The sequence below is a fragment of the Lissotriton helveticus genome (assembly GCF_964261635.1).
Source record: "Lissotriton helveticus chromosome 1_1 unlocalized genomic scaffold, aLisHel1.1 SUPER_1_unloc_59, whole genome shotgun sequence".
Classification (NCBI taxonomy): Eukaryota; Metazoa; Chordata; class Amphibia; order Caudata; family Salamandridae; genus Lissotriton; species Lissotriton helveticus.
Genome location: NW_027611702.1, coordinates 513,421 through 527,462, shown reverse-complemented (window position 1 = coordinate 527,462; position 14,042 = coordinate 513,421). Strand labels below are relative to the sequence as shown.

Here is a 14,042-nt window from a genome sequence, read left to right as displayed (position 1 = left end):
CCTCGGGTTGTCCCACCCAGGGATACGTGTATGCAGAAGTACTGGGCTGTGATCAGAGTATGTTCTCGGTAGGTGTGAGACCCCCAGAACCTCCGAGGTGACCCCTTTGGAGACGAGGAAGTAGTCCAGCCGTGACCATGTGCCTGTGTGCGAGGTAAAGTGTGTACCTTCCCTCTGAGTCGAGTGTAGGTGTCTCCATATATCCACCAGGCCGCCCTCAGCCATGATGCCCTCCAGAGCCTCCCTGGCCCCCGGTTTATAATGAGGTGCTCCGTCCGATCGATCCAAATGAGGTGTAAACGCCAGGTTAAAGTCTCCCCCCCATAGGACAAGGCGGGATCCTACATCCATGACCTTACCCCAAAGTGTGGTGAAAAAGGAAGGCATGTCTTAGTTGGGGGCATAGCAATTTATAAATGTAATAGTGTCTTGACCCATGCGTCCCCATAGCAGAGCATAACGTCCCTCACTATCCAGCAGGTCTCCGTATTTATGAAATGGCACTGTTCGTCTAAGCAGGATCGTCACACCTCGAGCATAAGTAGAGTAGGAGGAAAAAACCCGGAGACCAGCCATTTACTAGCAAAAGTAGCTCTACTCCTTGGTGACAGGTGAGTCTCCTGTAGCATAGCAACGTGGACATTATGTCTATTAAGATAGGCAATCACATCTCTACATTTTCTAGCATTGTTAAGACCTCTAACATTTCACGATATGCAGTTCAATTGTGTGTCAGACCCTAAGCCCGCCACCGGCATTCATCCATCTTTGCATCCCACCCCAGTAATGGCGAGATAACAGGCAGGGTGCCGTTCATAGTATATAGTAGACTGTAGTGCTTTGTGACTCGTTTACTGTTCTCGTGTGCAAACCGTGTTCCCCCAAACAATCCCACATCCCCCTCCCACTACTGCATCCCAATCATGCCAGCAGCCACCTGTCCCCACCCTCCTCCCCCTCCCTCCCCCCTCCCCTCCCACAACTTTGACTTTCCAACAACATGCATGGGGAACACCCGATAGGGAAACAACTCTAAGGGCGCACAGCCACTACTCCCGCCAACTGGCCTCCCGATCTGTACCGCCCTCGGTGGAGGTCAGGGCATGGAGAGTGGTCCCTGGGATACTTTACCAACGGTGAGCGTAAGTAGTCCAGTTCAGTAGTGCAGGGCTCAAGTCTCTCAGCCGCCCGGAACAGGGGCCATCAGCTTCCGTGCAGGATAGTAAACAGTTAGGTCATTTCTTGAGCCCATGCTCATTGTTCCTCTGCTGCTGGGGGAGGGTCATCCTCTTCTGGTTCCGCTTCAGCATTACGACCATCTCGCTGGGCCTTCCTAAGGGCCTTCAGGAAGTCCTCGACTTTTTGAGGATTAGTAAAGAAGCGATGTTTCCCTCCGTGGGTGACCCGCAGTCTCGCCGGGTAGAGGAGGGCGTATTCCAGCTGAGCCTCTCGTAGTTTCTTTTTGACAGGAAGGAATTTTCTTCTTTCTTCTTGCACTAAGGGAGTAAAGTCAGGGTATATGGAAAATTGCACTCCATTGTATCGTAGAGTTTGTTGGGTCCGGGCTGCTCGCAGTGCAACATCACGGTCGCGATAGTTCAGCAATTTAGCAATAATCGGTCTGGGTGGCAGGCCGGGCATGGGAACGGGGGCCAATGAGCGGTGCGCCCGCTCCACGATAAATTGCGGCAAGAAGGCCTCTTCTCCTATCGAGCCATTAAGGAGTTTTTCAACGTATATTTCCATTTTACCCGTGTCTGTGGACTCCGGAACGCCCGTGACGCGTATGTTGTTGCGTCGGCTGCGGGCTTCCAAATCCTCGTTCTTGGCCGCTATTATTCGGAGCAAGTTATCCATACGGGCTAGTTGCATGGTGTGGGACGTGGTGATGTCGTCCGATATTCGCTGCTCCGTGGTAGTGATGCGCTCCTCATGGCGGTCAACTTTATGGACCAGGGCGTCTAGTCTGGCGGTCATTCCATCCACCTTCTCCACCACAGTGGCAAATCCCTGCCTCATCTCTTGGAACAGTCGGGGCAGATCAATGTCTCTGGAAGGGGAAGGAGCGGTCGATGGGGTATCATCACTGGACTGCGATGCAGCAGTCGCAGGTTTTGTAGACTTCTTGGTGCCATCAAAACTGATTTTGGCTTGGCGATTGTCGAGGCGCCCCATTTTGGCCACTAACCGCGTCTCCACCACACCAGCGTTCCACAAGCCTGAGGTTGCAGGGGGGGCCGTCGTCCAGTGGCAGTCAGTCTCAATCTCCAGGGCCGCAGCGTCTGATCACCCAGCGCCTGCGGAGCAATCCATAGAGGGGGCGCGACTCCCAGGCCCCCGGTCCACTTCACCAAGGTGGAAGGAGGGACGCGCGCAGGTAGAATACCAGGCCCCCGCAGTGGGGGGGGGCAGCTCGCGGGACCTCCACTCGTAGGTAGACCTATGGTGGGCGGGTGTGCAGAGAGGTATGGATCTCCAGCCTAAGGGTATGTCCGCCCCCGGCACCACCTAAGGCCGCTCAAACCCTGCCACAGTCAATTGATCCCAACAGGCGCCAGTATCGTATGCCCAGACAAGCACCTCAGCACCAAGAGGCCTGCAGTGGCGGCCGCGCGGCAAGGGAGGCTGCAGCGGTTATCGGCAACGTTCGCCTGTGCTCCCGTCCCGCGCTCCGCGGCAGTCCGCCCAACAGGGTGGGGGAGAACACGCCCAGGCCAGGGACTGAAGCTCCTCACCGTGTGCACGGGTGCGGTGGGCACTCCGGCCGTTCGGCAACTCCGGGTGTCCACAGGCACCTTATCAACGGTCACAGCATCACACCGTAGGCCCCCCCGCACTCTCCCGGCCGGGCGAGGGGAGCGACAGCTCTCACCAGCCCCAGAGACCTCGGGCGCCAAAGCAGTCTCAGGGAGTCATGCCGACGGGCCGGGTAGCGCACAGCCGGGCTTAGGATTAGAAGTCGTCGCCTCAGTGGTGTAGGAGCCGTCCCGTCCCGACCGCCGGGACAAGTTCGGCGAGCGGACCCGCCGCCTCGTGGCAAGCCCCGGCCTCGCGTAGGTCCCGCACCCGGCCACCGCAAGGGGTATGTTCCGTGGGCTCAGCCGGTCAACCCTCCGACGACCAGGGCAGCGGTTCCTTCCGTCCAAGAGGTCCGATCATCGGGTCGAGTGTCAGGGACCGTCTCCTGCAGCAGATGGTGGGTTATATTGCGAGTTATCTCGCCGTTGGCAGCAGATATGTGAAGGATAATATTCCAAGGAACGGGAGCTGCTGTGCTAGGCAGCCATTCCGTTTGCGCGCCCTCTAGCGCCCCCTAAAAACAAAACTCACTTCTCAAAAGATCTGAATTTATGAACCTAAATTATTGGAAAATATAGGCTCCGATGTTAATCACCGCAAAATGAAGAACTCAGAATTAAGGCAAGTGATAAATACACCCAGTGTAATCACACGGAACACATCAGCAAATATATCACAAGTACAGCAAGGTTTTGTACAAGCCCAACGGAGATCAAAATAACTAAAAGCGGTATCCGGTTTCAGCAAGGAAAAGCAGTAGTGTGCCAACAAGTCAGACACGTACAATACTGAGAGAATGCATGAGGAGCAGGAGCATGAGACCGCAAATAAGGGACAGGACAGCAGATGGGCTCTGTGCAGGCAGGGGTACAGGATGAAATGCAGGGTAGGCTCCTAGCAGGGCACAATGGTGGCTCTCTGTGGAGAACAGACGAGGCTCGGTCCGATGTCGTTCAGCACTCTCTAGCCCTTTGCAGGGTTGTCATTCACTATGCTGGCAGATATTCTCTGTGCTGCTCACAGCTGGGTTCTGTGCAGAGGAGAGACAGATAAAGCTACATATATATATATAACCGTGGCCCGCATCGCCCTTCAGGGAGGAAAGTCAGTGCTGAGGTGCAAAACAAAACTTTCAGCGAGAGAGTACGGCAGGCTCAGCTGGTCCCGAGTGGGAACACTGTTGCAGCACCGGCTAGAAAGAAGCCACAGCTGTACAATCCTGCAGGCCTACCACTAACATGTCCAATAGTGCAGAGCCAAGAAGAGCCAAGAACGCAGTACGGAGTGTGACTGGGAGGTTGCTTAGGGGCAGGCACCTGCGAGAAACCCTGGGGCAAGAAGGCACTAGAGTTAGTGCAATAGGACGGTCACCGGCGACGTCGGGATCTGGGAACTGGTGGACGCCTAAGCAGCGAAATACATAATCCCCCAACATACATAGTCCCCCAAGCTGGATGCAAGATAATGCGCTGGTGCAGCGGGCCGCTTCTATCCGATACGGGATTGCGGCGAAACCGGTGCCTGCAGTTGTTGCGGACGTCAATCAGGTCTGCTGCTGATCTGTCCTCTGAGGGAACATCGTAGACAGCCCTACTACGATTCACATACTTAGAAAAGGTCATGGGACGGACGGATAGGATGCAATCCAAGCTTATGTTTGTGCAAAAATGCTCTAAGTCACAGGACACTGCGGCAGGAGAAGCCCCTAGGACTCCTGCTCATATTGAGGACGAACCAGATGTCCGGAGCATACTGCTGTCCAAGGAAAAAGGCCTAAAGAGTGGTATCACCTCGCTGGGCACCAAAATCGACGCCCTCTCATATCGGATGGACAGAATGGGAAAAAGGCTGGACAAACATGCTGAGAGGTTAGACATGTCTGAACTGAGACTCACAGAAGTGGAGGACGCACAAACCATGCTAGATACAGGCCATAAACAGCTTGGGAGGGTCATACGAGTATTACAAGATAAAGCAGAGGATTTGGAAGCCCGATCGAGACGCTGCAATCTAAGGATCACGGGGCTGCAGGAATCGACACAAACTGGAAACATGGAACAATTCGTGGAGAAGCTGTTGGTGAGCCTTCTGGGGGCAGAGGTATTCTCCAACATGTTTGTGGTGGAGAGAGCACACCGTTCCTTAGGGCCCAGACTGGTGCCAGGAGCCCCGTTGTGCCCGATAATAGCGAAGCAGTTGAACTACTGAGACAGAGATGCTGCTTTGCAGACGGCGAGGGACAAGCAAGAGCTAACATATGAGGGATCGTCTATATCACTTTTTCCGGATTTTACCGCATGAGTGCAGGAGGCACGGAGACAATTTGCACCCATGAAAAAACAGCTGCGGGACCTGGGCCTGGACTACGCCATGCTGTACCCAGCCAAACTCAGGGTAAACAAACAGGGGCGCTCTCACATTTTTACTGACCCGAAGGCTCTCCAGAAGGCCATGAGAGACTGGTCCAAAGAACATAGACGGAGCCCGGAATGACAACTTCTGGGTGAGGCAGCTGGTGGTTTTTTGGAAGAGCATGACTGAGACTCATTGATTCACACGGCGCTGATAAGTATTGCGGGGGCGAGGGGAGGGGGGCACAGGGAAATATGTTGTTATTGAACATGTTGGTGACAGTAGTCTGGTGATGGTGGCCTTTATTATCTATGTAATTGCGCTGGGAGCGCCCGCTGAGATTTAGTGCACTGCTTTAAGAGATTAACTCAGGGATCATACCTTAGCTGCAACGCAATCTCAGGGTAGTAATTTTGAATGTGCGCCACTGGTGAGGATCAGAGTTATGACATCGACAGGCCACAAACGGCGGTGGGAAGCCTATGTTGTGAGCTGCAGGCGCTAGAAAGCGGTGGGCGGAGGTCGGGTTGAGACAATACCTGTGTTTGGCAGTTAAGAGTATAAAGAGCGACCTCTGCCTGCGAGTGTAAACACCTCCACAGTTAACTATGTTTGAGGGGGCAAGTGGGGTGAAGGGGGGGGGAGTTGCAAGGGATGTCGCGCGACCGAGTTGTGGGTGGTCTGCCATGGGAGGGGGGGAGGGTCGGGCTGGGTGGGGGTAATGTTGTTTTTGATGTTAGAGATGGCAATTGAATTGATGTACGCTGCACACAACACTGGTACACCACTTACGATAGGACACGTAGTGACATTTAGCAGGTAGGATGGCCACGACTAGCGGAACTATTACCCCAAGAGCGACTGATTCCCTTAGGGCACTATCGTGGAATGTCAGGGGACTCAATGACCACCGTAAACTCCGCAGGGTGCTGAGTTACCTAAATAGACATGATATTGATGTGGCTTTACTCCAAGAGACACACCTCCCGTTACACAGTCCAATGATGCGCAACAAGGGAATTTCAGGTAACAATTATGCATCGGGCTTCTCAAATCATGCTAGAGGGGTTATGACATGGGTTAATCCCAGATCTGAGTACACAATACAACAGGTGAAGGCGGACAAGGAGGGTTGATTTGTGATCTCCACATTAAAGGTAAGGGATTGGAATTGCTCATAGTGACTATCTATGTCCCAAACTTTGACTGCCTGGAGTTCTTTACAACTATGGCTAACACGATGGGGGAAATGGGAGGATACCAATTCTTTGGAGTGGCGACTTCAACCTAGTTAGGAACCCTGGGATAGATAGATCGGGAGGCCCAGTGAGACGGCAGGTAGCGGCGGCCAGGACTACTGAAAGCATCATGATTAGCAAGGAACTGATGGACATGTGGAGAGAGATGCACCCACATGAAGGTGGCTACACACATTACTCTGCATACCATAACCTACACACACGTATAGATTATTGGCTGGCGTCGTCGTCTCTCGTGTCTGGGATTCGCGCTTGTCAGGTCTTGCTGCGCACTTTGTCTGACCATTCTCCGCTTTTATTGGTTTTGTCCATACCCAAGAAAACAATACCACCGTTTACGTGGCGATTCCCACCCTATTCGCTTCTGGATCCAGTCTTTAAAGAAGAGATGGCGGAAGCTATTGACGCATACTTCGCCACAAATATTGGCTCTGTGGATTGTTTCCAGATGGTGTGGGAAGCTTTCAAGGTGTACATTAGGGGGGTGGCCATGACTAAACATTTGTGGGTGCTCTGCTCCATTCGACAGAGGTTAACGACCTTGGAACGTGAAATAGGGGATCGGGAGGCACAACAGTTGTCAGGGAACGAAGAGGAGGTAGCATTTGCAATGAAGAGATTGCTGAAGGAGTATCAGGAAGCGGCGGATAGCAAAGTGAAGCATACGGGGAAATATGCCACGGCATGCATGTATGGGGAGGGTGACAGGCCGGGATCGGTGCTAGACAATATGTTAAAAGCTAGACGCAGTAAACTTTGATAACTGCAATCTGCTCGGAAGGGGGCGATCTTACGGAAGAAGGGGACATTGTACAAAGGTTCAAACAATACTATTCGGATCTGTACGCATCCCGCTCCTCGAACATGGATGACAAAATTTTAGATTATCTGGAGCACATTAAGTTGCCCTTCCTCTCCGATACACATAGAGAGTTCCTCATGCTCCCCATCGAAAGGGATGAGATCATGGAAGCACTTGCGGTGATGCGGTCGGCAGCGCCCCAGGGACGGATGGTCTTACGGTCGGTTTTTACAAGGCTTTCATTGACATACTGCTCCCCCATTTAACTACGTTGTTCGACGACCTTTGTGTGATAGGTATGATGCTGCAAACCATGAGAGAAGCAATACTAGTGGTTATTCCAAAGCTGGGCAAGCCCCTGGAGGAGTGCGGCTCTTATCGGGCGCTGTCTCTGCTAAATGTAGACACCAAGTTGTTCGCCAAAGTACTGGCCAACCGCCTGGCCCTGCTAGCCCCGGAGCTGGCTGCACCGGAACAGGCAGGAACCTTACCTACAACTTACGGACAGTATTCAGCACTATGCAGCATGTCCGAGGGGACACGAAGGCCATTGCGATATTCTTAGATATGGAGAAGGCTTTCGACTCTGCGGAGTGGCCTTTTATGCGGCAAGTGCTGACAAGAATGGGACTAGGTCCCGTTTTTTGCAATTGATAGGAGTGTTGTATAATGCACCATCAGCCCGAATACGGCTGGGGAATCTGGTTACGGGAACCAATCCTATCTCCAGAGGGACTTGTCGCCGACGCTGTACGCCTTAGTCGCTGAACCTCTGGCATGTGCATTACGTGAATATCACAGTCATAGAGGTGTTCCATTTCCGACCTATAGCATTGTAATCTTTACGTATGCGGACAACACATTGCTATATGTGAGGGACCCAGAAAGTAATTTGTCCCCGGTCCTCAGAGAGATGGTATACTCTGGAGCATTGTCGGGGTTAAAGGTCAATTGGTCTAAATCAATAGCCTTTCCGCTCACCATAGCCACTACACAATTCGAGATAGAATACCCTCTACAATGGACTGATGACTCTGTGAGATACCTGGGCATCAGGTTACACACTGATTCGGACATAGTGTTCCGTGAGAATTATGGTAAGGCGGGAGCCAAACTAGAGGACGACGTCGAAACCTGGATCGGCCTGCCGCTGTCTCTCATAGGCAGGGTCTCGATCATGAAGAAGGTAGTGTTGCCCAGGTTCTTATTTCTGTTTGTAAACATCCCGATAGTGTTGCCATGCTCCTTTTTCGTCAGACTTAACAAATCATTAATACGACTGGCTGTGGCGTGTGCTTACCCTTCCGTACCACTTGGGAGGGCTTGGAGCGCCTGATTTGGAGCTCTACTACAGAGCCGCACAGGGAGCGCAGGCGCACAAGTGGATACATGGAGCGGAAGACGTTCCATACCTCCGGCTTGAGAGGTTATTCGCTACCCTCTCCCACTAGCAGCTGTTATCTTGGAACCAGTAGATCGTAGAACAGGGATACTTGATTCTCTCAACGCAAAGAGGCACGTGTGGCATTGGCTATTACAGCAGCAAGCGGGGGCATTATTATACTCCCCGAAAATGCCAATACAATGGATGGTCTGGCTAGCCCCCTGTAGAGGCGGGGGGGTCACACAAGCATTGCACGTGTTAGCTATACATAAAGCCGGTGACTTGTTCTTGGGTAGTATTGCAAAGACGTGGGACGAGATCTCAGCCACAGTGGAAGACCCAACAATATTGCAACGTATCCAGTTTCACAGAGTGCGCATGGCACTGCCTCAACAATTAGGGGATGACATGGACGAACCCTCGGAGGTGCGGGAACTGACGTACCTCATTAAAACCAAATCCCCTCGGAAACTTGTCTCCAATATTTATAAGTTGGCAATGTCCCACAGAGCAAACCAGCATACAAAGGCGAGACTGGCCTGACAGCGCGATCTGGACGTGACGAAAGACAACGCCATGTTGTCCTATTGCTGTAACAACAGAGTGTATTATACATCGGAAAGGCTGCACAGATACGAGCTGAGAGAGGAGGCGAAGTGTGATCGATGTCACTCTCCGGCAGCAGATTTCCTGCACTTGGCGTGGAACTGCATGGGAGTGGCTCGATTCTGGGGAAAGGTATTTTGTGAATTGAGCGCAATAGTGGTTTCGGAGGTTCCCATCGGCCCAGCCGTGGCACTATTGGGATATTCCAAATCACTGTCGAAGGCAATTCGCAGACTGGTGGACATTGGCTTATTGATGGCAAAACGCGGGGAAGCTATGTGCTGGATGAGGGGCCCCCTACCCACGATGTCCCAGTGGTCACAAGATATTCTTTATTGCTGCACGCAGTCAGAAACCTTCAGCGAACTGCTTCCCCCCAGGAGTTGGCCCGAAGAACTTCTGGGGGCTATACACAACATATTTGAACAGTAAGGGGGAGGATACCACAATAGAGACAACAACAGAGATTGAAGATGGAACTGTTTCCCCTGTCTCTCAGTAGCCAGCGTCCTCTTTCGACACTGGGTACACATAACTTGCAGGGCGACGGGAGGTGTTTGGATTGACGGACAGCACAGGTGACTTAGATGGTAATTAGACGATAGCGGGGGGAACTACTAGGAGGGAAGAGATTTAGCTGGGCCACGATGGATAGGCTCCATGGTCATAGGCTGAAGAACGAAGTGGGTGACTTAGATGGTAATTAGACGATAGCGGGGGGAACTACTAGGAGGGAAGAGATTTAGCTGGGCCACGATGGATAGGCTCCATGGTCATAGGCTGAAGAACGAAGTGGGAGTACTGATAGTGGCAGGCAGAGTTGACATCTCTTTGTTTGTTATAAAATTTGTGTAATGTTTCCTATTACTGGTGATCAGAGTATGCTCCTGACACGATAGATGGGAGCAACGATTCTTAATTGTGACGCTGCTCTGCCTCTGGGATGTGGGCTAAGAAGCTGTGTAGATCGCTACACATTAACAAGCTGCCGGCCTTAGGGTTGTGGGCGTAAAGCTGGGTATACCGGTGACAACTTTTAAAATGAAAATCTTAAAAAAAATAAATAAAAAAAAATGTCACTGCAGTCATAACATAACAGGTGTATTTGTAAAGTGCACAACTACCCGTAGGTGTCTTGGCGCTGAATAACAGATGTTTATTTTTACCCAACTCTATGGTTCTCATTTTATCGACCTCAGATGGATGAAAGGCTGAGTGGACCCGCCGGGATTTGAACTTGTGAAGATGAGGTCCAACACAGGCCCCTGCAGTGGCTGCTTTAGTCCACTGAGCCACCAGACCCGGTTGGTCATGGGACCAACTACAAGAGATCTCCACACTCTAGAGCCTGAGCACAAATGCACAATCTCAAGGAGTGCTTACAATCATGGTAACCCTCTCCTGAGCACACGGCCCAGGAGACTTAGAGACATCAATTTCTCAAAACATCTGAGAATCTGCTGCCACCTCCGAAGGCCCCCCACAACACTTCTGATACACGTCGGTGGTGCCCCTGCACATTTTGGGGCCAACACAAGCACGACAGTGTGAGATTTCAGTTTCCTTATGGGGCACCATGGGGTAATCCTCAGCCCAGTTTTATGCATATCGTAACAGCAGGTCTCTGCTGTGAGTATGCAGCCTCCTCCATGTTATTTTCTCCTTTAGTCTTTCTGTTTTGGGTGACTCAATCCCATCAGTGGAACCCACAGGCATCCTGTCATTTCATTGCTCACAAAACATGAATGGTTAAGGCATCAGTGACATATAGGTTACAGTCATAGGTCTAGAAGAGGTGTTTAGCTCCTACCAGGAATGCATAGGGGGAAGATTGAGTGAATGTGTAAGTTCGGACACCATTCTCACTAGGGTGATATTTCACATCAGCTCACTGGAGATCCTGGTGCTGTCCCTTCGAGGCCTGTTTTATATATTTTTTTGTTTTATCACATACAGTCCAGCCAAGTACCATACATCAGGTGTTACACTAATGCATTTCAGGGTGGTAATCCGCATTACTGCACTGAAATCTGTTGTTACTTGTGTCTCAGCTGTCACTGACAGCGCCAAGTGTGGCAGAGCACCGCCAGTGTCGTGCGCTGTGCTCCCATAGGATCATGGCTTGCAGTGTGCGGTAAAGCAGTGCTGGCAGGCTCACAAGTCACTACTCAACTGCACTAGTGCTACAAATGGATCACAATTCATTATTGTGATGATTCCCCTGCGGCATGACTCTGACTGACAGCCTGACATCATGATCCGAGGTAGTGTCCAATGACTGACAGCATGAAACCGTGATCCGAGGTAGTGTCCAATGACTAAACAGCCTGATACCATGATCCGAGGTAGTGTCCAATGACTAGACAGCCTGACACCATGATCCGAGGTAGTGTCCAATGAATAGACAGCCTGACATCATGATCCAAGGTAGTGTCCAATGAATAGACAGCCTGACACCATGATCCGAGGTAGTGTCCAATGACTAGACAGCCTGACACCATGATCCAAGGGAGTGTCCAATGACTAGACAGCCTGAAACCGTGATCCGAGGTAGTTTCCAATGACTAAACAGCCTGACACCATGATCCAAGGGAGTGTCCAATGACTAGACAGCCTGACACCATGATCCAAGGGAGTGTCCAATGACTAGACAGCCTGAAACCGTGATCCGAGGTAGTGTCCAATGACTAAACAGCCTGACATCATGATCCGAGGTAGTGTTCAATGAATAGACAGCCTGACACCATGATCCGAGGTAGTGTCCAATGAATAGACAGCCTGACATCATGATCCGAGGTAGTGTCCAATGAATAGACAGCCTGACACCATGATCCGAGGTAGTGTCCAATGACTAGACAGCCTGACACCATGATCCAAGGGAGTGTCCAATGACTAGACAGCCTGACACCATGATCCAAGGTAGTGTCCAATAACTAGACAGCCTGACACCATGATCCGAGGTAGTGTCCAATGACTGACAGCCTGAAACCGTGATCCGAGGTAGTGTCCAATGAATAGACAGCCTGACACCATGATCCGAGGTAGTGTCCAATAACTAGACAGCCTGACACCATGATCCGAGGTAGTGTCCAATGACTGACAGCCTGAAACCGTGATCCGAGGTAGTGTCCAATGAATAGACAGCCTGACACCATGATCCGAGGTAGTGTCCAATGACTAGACAGCCTGACACCATGATCCGAGATAGTGTTCAATGACTAGACAGCCTGACATCATGATCCGAGGTAGTGTCCAATGACTAAACAGCCTGACATCATGATCCAAGATAGTGTCCAATGACTAAACAGCCTGACATCATGATCCAAGGTAGTGTCCAATGACTAGACAGCCTGGCATCATGATCCAAGGGAGTGTTCAATGACTAGACAGCCTGACACCATGATCCAAGGTAGTGTCCAATGACTAAACAGCCAAACATCGTGATACGAGGTAGTGTCCAATGACTAGACAGCCTGACACCATTATCTGAGGTAGTGTCCAATGACTAGACAGCCTGACACCATGATCCGAGGTAGTGTCCAATGACTAGACAGCCTGACACCATGATCCAAGGGAGTGTCCAATGACTAGACAGCCTGACACCATGATCCAAGGTAGTGTCCAATGACTAAACAGCCTGACATCATGATCCGAGGTAGTGTCCAATGACTAGACAGCCTGACACCATGATCTGAGGTAGTGTCCAATGACTAGACAGCCTGACACCATGATCCGAGGTAGTGTCCAATGACTAAACAGCCTGACATCATGATCCGAGGTAGTGTCCAACGACTAGACAGCCTGACACCATGATCCAAGGGAGTGTCCAATGACTAGATAGCTGGGCCAGTCAGGTTGTCTGCTACATGCTGGTGTGCTATAGAGAGCTGTACCCTATCGAGCTCTGTCTCCCCCCGTTTTGCGCATGCGCAAGAATGGTGCGCATGCGTACATTACGGCACATGACGTGGCACCACGCCCACCATCATTCCGTGTACCCCCTAAAGTTTCGCATTTGCGCATGCTCTATTCAAAACATGTCCTGGCATTGTGCGCTGCGGGTGCTGCTGCTGCGCTGCTGTTCTGCACAGGCGAGAGAGGGCAGCTGCAGGAGAGAGTGCTGCAGGACGGGGAGCCCATGGGAGGGAACCTCAGCACTCCCGCAGGCTACTGTGGGGGCGCCCGCACACACGCCCGAGGAAGGGTGGGGGCGCTACCGTGCACCCTCCCTGCTGTGCACCCCTGCCCGGTCCCTCACACCACCTCTGACGGACGGTGAAAGGCTACTCTGGGGGTGCCCCCACACATGTACGAGGATTGGGGTCTACAGTACACCCCTGCCAGGGCGGAGGATGGGGAGGCACTCAGCCCGGTCCTCCCCCACCCTTAAAGGATCTGTGGGGTACCCCCTCGGCTCTTAGACAGTGCCGAGGATGGGGGCCCCCACCCGGGCGGCACACTACTCGCCTCCCCGCACTTCTGAGGACGGTGAAGGGCTACTGTGCGGGGCCTCAGGTGCCTCCCCCGCTGTCGTAGGATGGGGGGGGTTCCTGCGAGCGAAAAAGGGGCTCCTCGTGTTTGTTGGGTGGGTGGGCGGGCATTCACTATCATGGTGTGTGTAGGGGGTACAAAGCTCGATGGGGAAACAGCGGCAGATAGGCCGAACCTATCAAAATCTGCACCCCCGTGATGTAGGGGGTACAGAGCTCGATGGGTGTACAGCGCTCCTTAGAACACCGGTGCCACGGGGGACGCCACATCCTGTTGCCGAGTGGGGAGTTTTGAGGAAGCTGTGTCTACGGGCTGGCTGGTTTGCGGGTGGCACTGCAAATTGAATGAT

The 14,042-nt window shown here is 52.1% G+C and overlaps 2 protein-coding genes across 3 annotated transcripts in view; one reads left to right on the top strand and one right to left on the bottom strand.

Moving 5' to 3' along the window:
* The window catches only part of LOC144806272 (uncharacterized), a 255,137-nt gene that overhangs the window by 176,175 nt on the left and 64,920 nt on the right, over positions 1-14,042 (top strand). The window contains 1 exon segment of the mRNA XM_078672665.1: positions 4,483-4,878. Within this exon segment, the coding sequence (XP_078528791.1) occupies positions 4,483-4,878 (396 nt within the window).
* The window catches only part of LOC144806267 (uncharacterized), a 68,057-nt gene that overhangs the window by 52,766 nt on the left and 1,249 nt on the right, over positions 1-14,042 (bottom strand). The window lies entirely within an intron of this gene.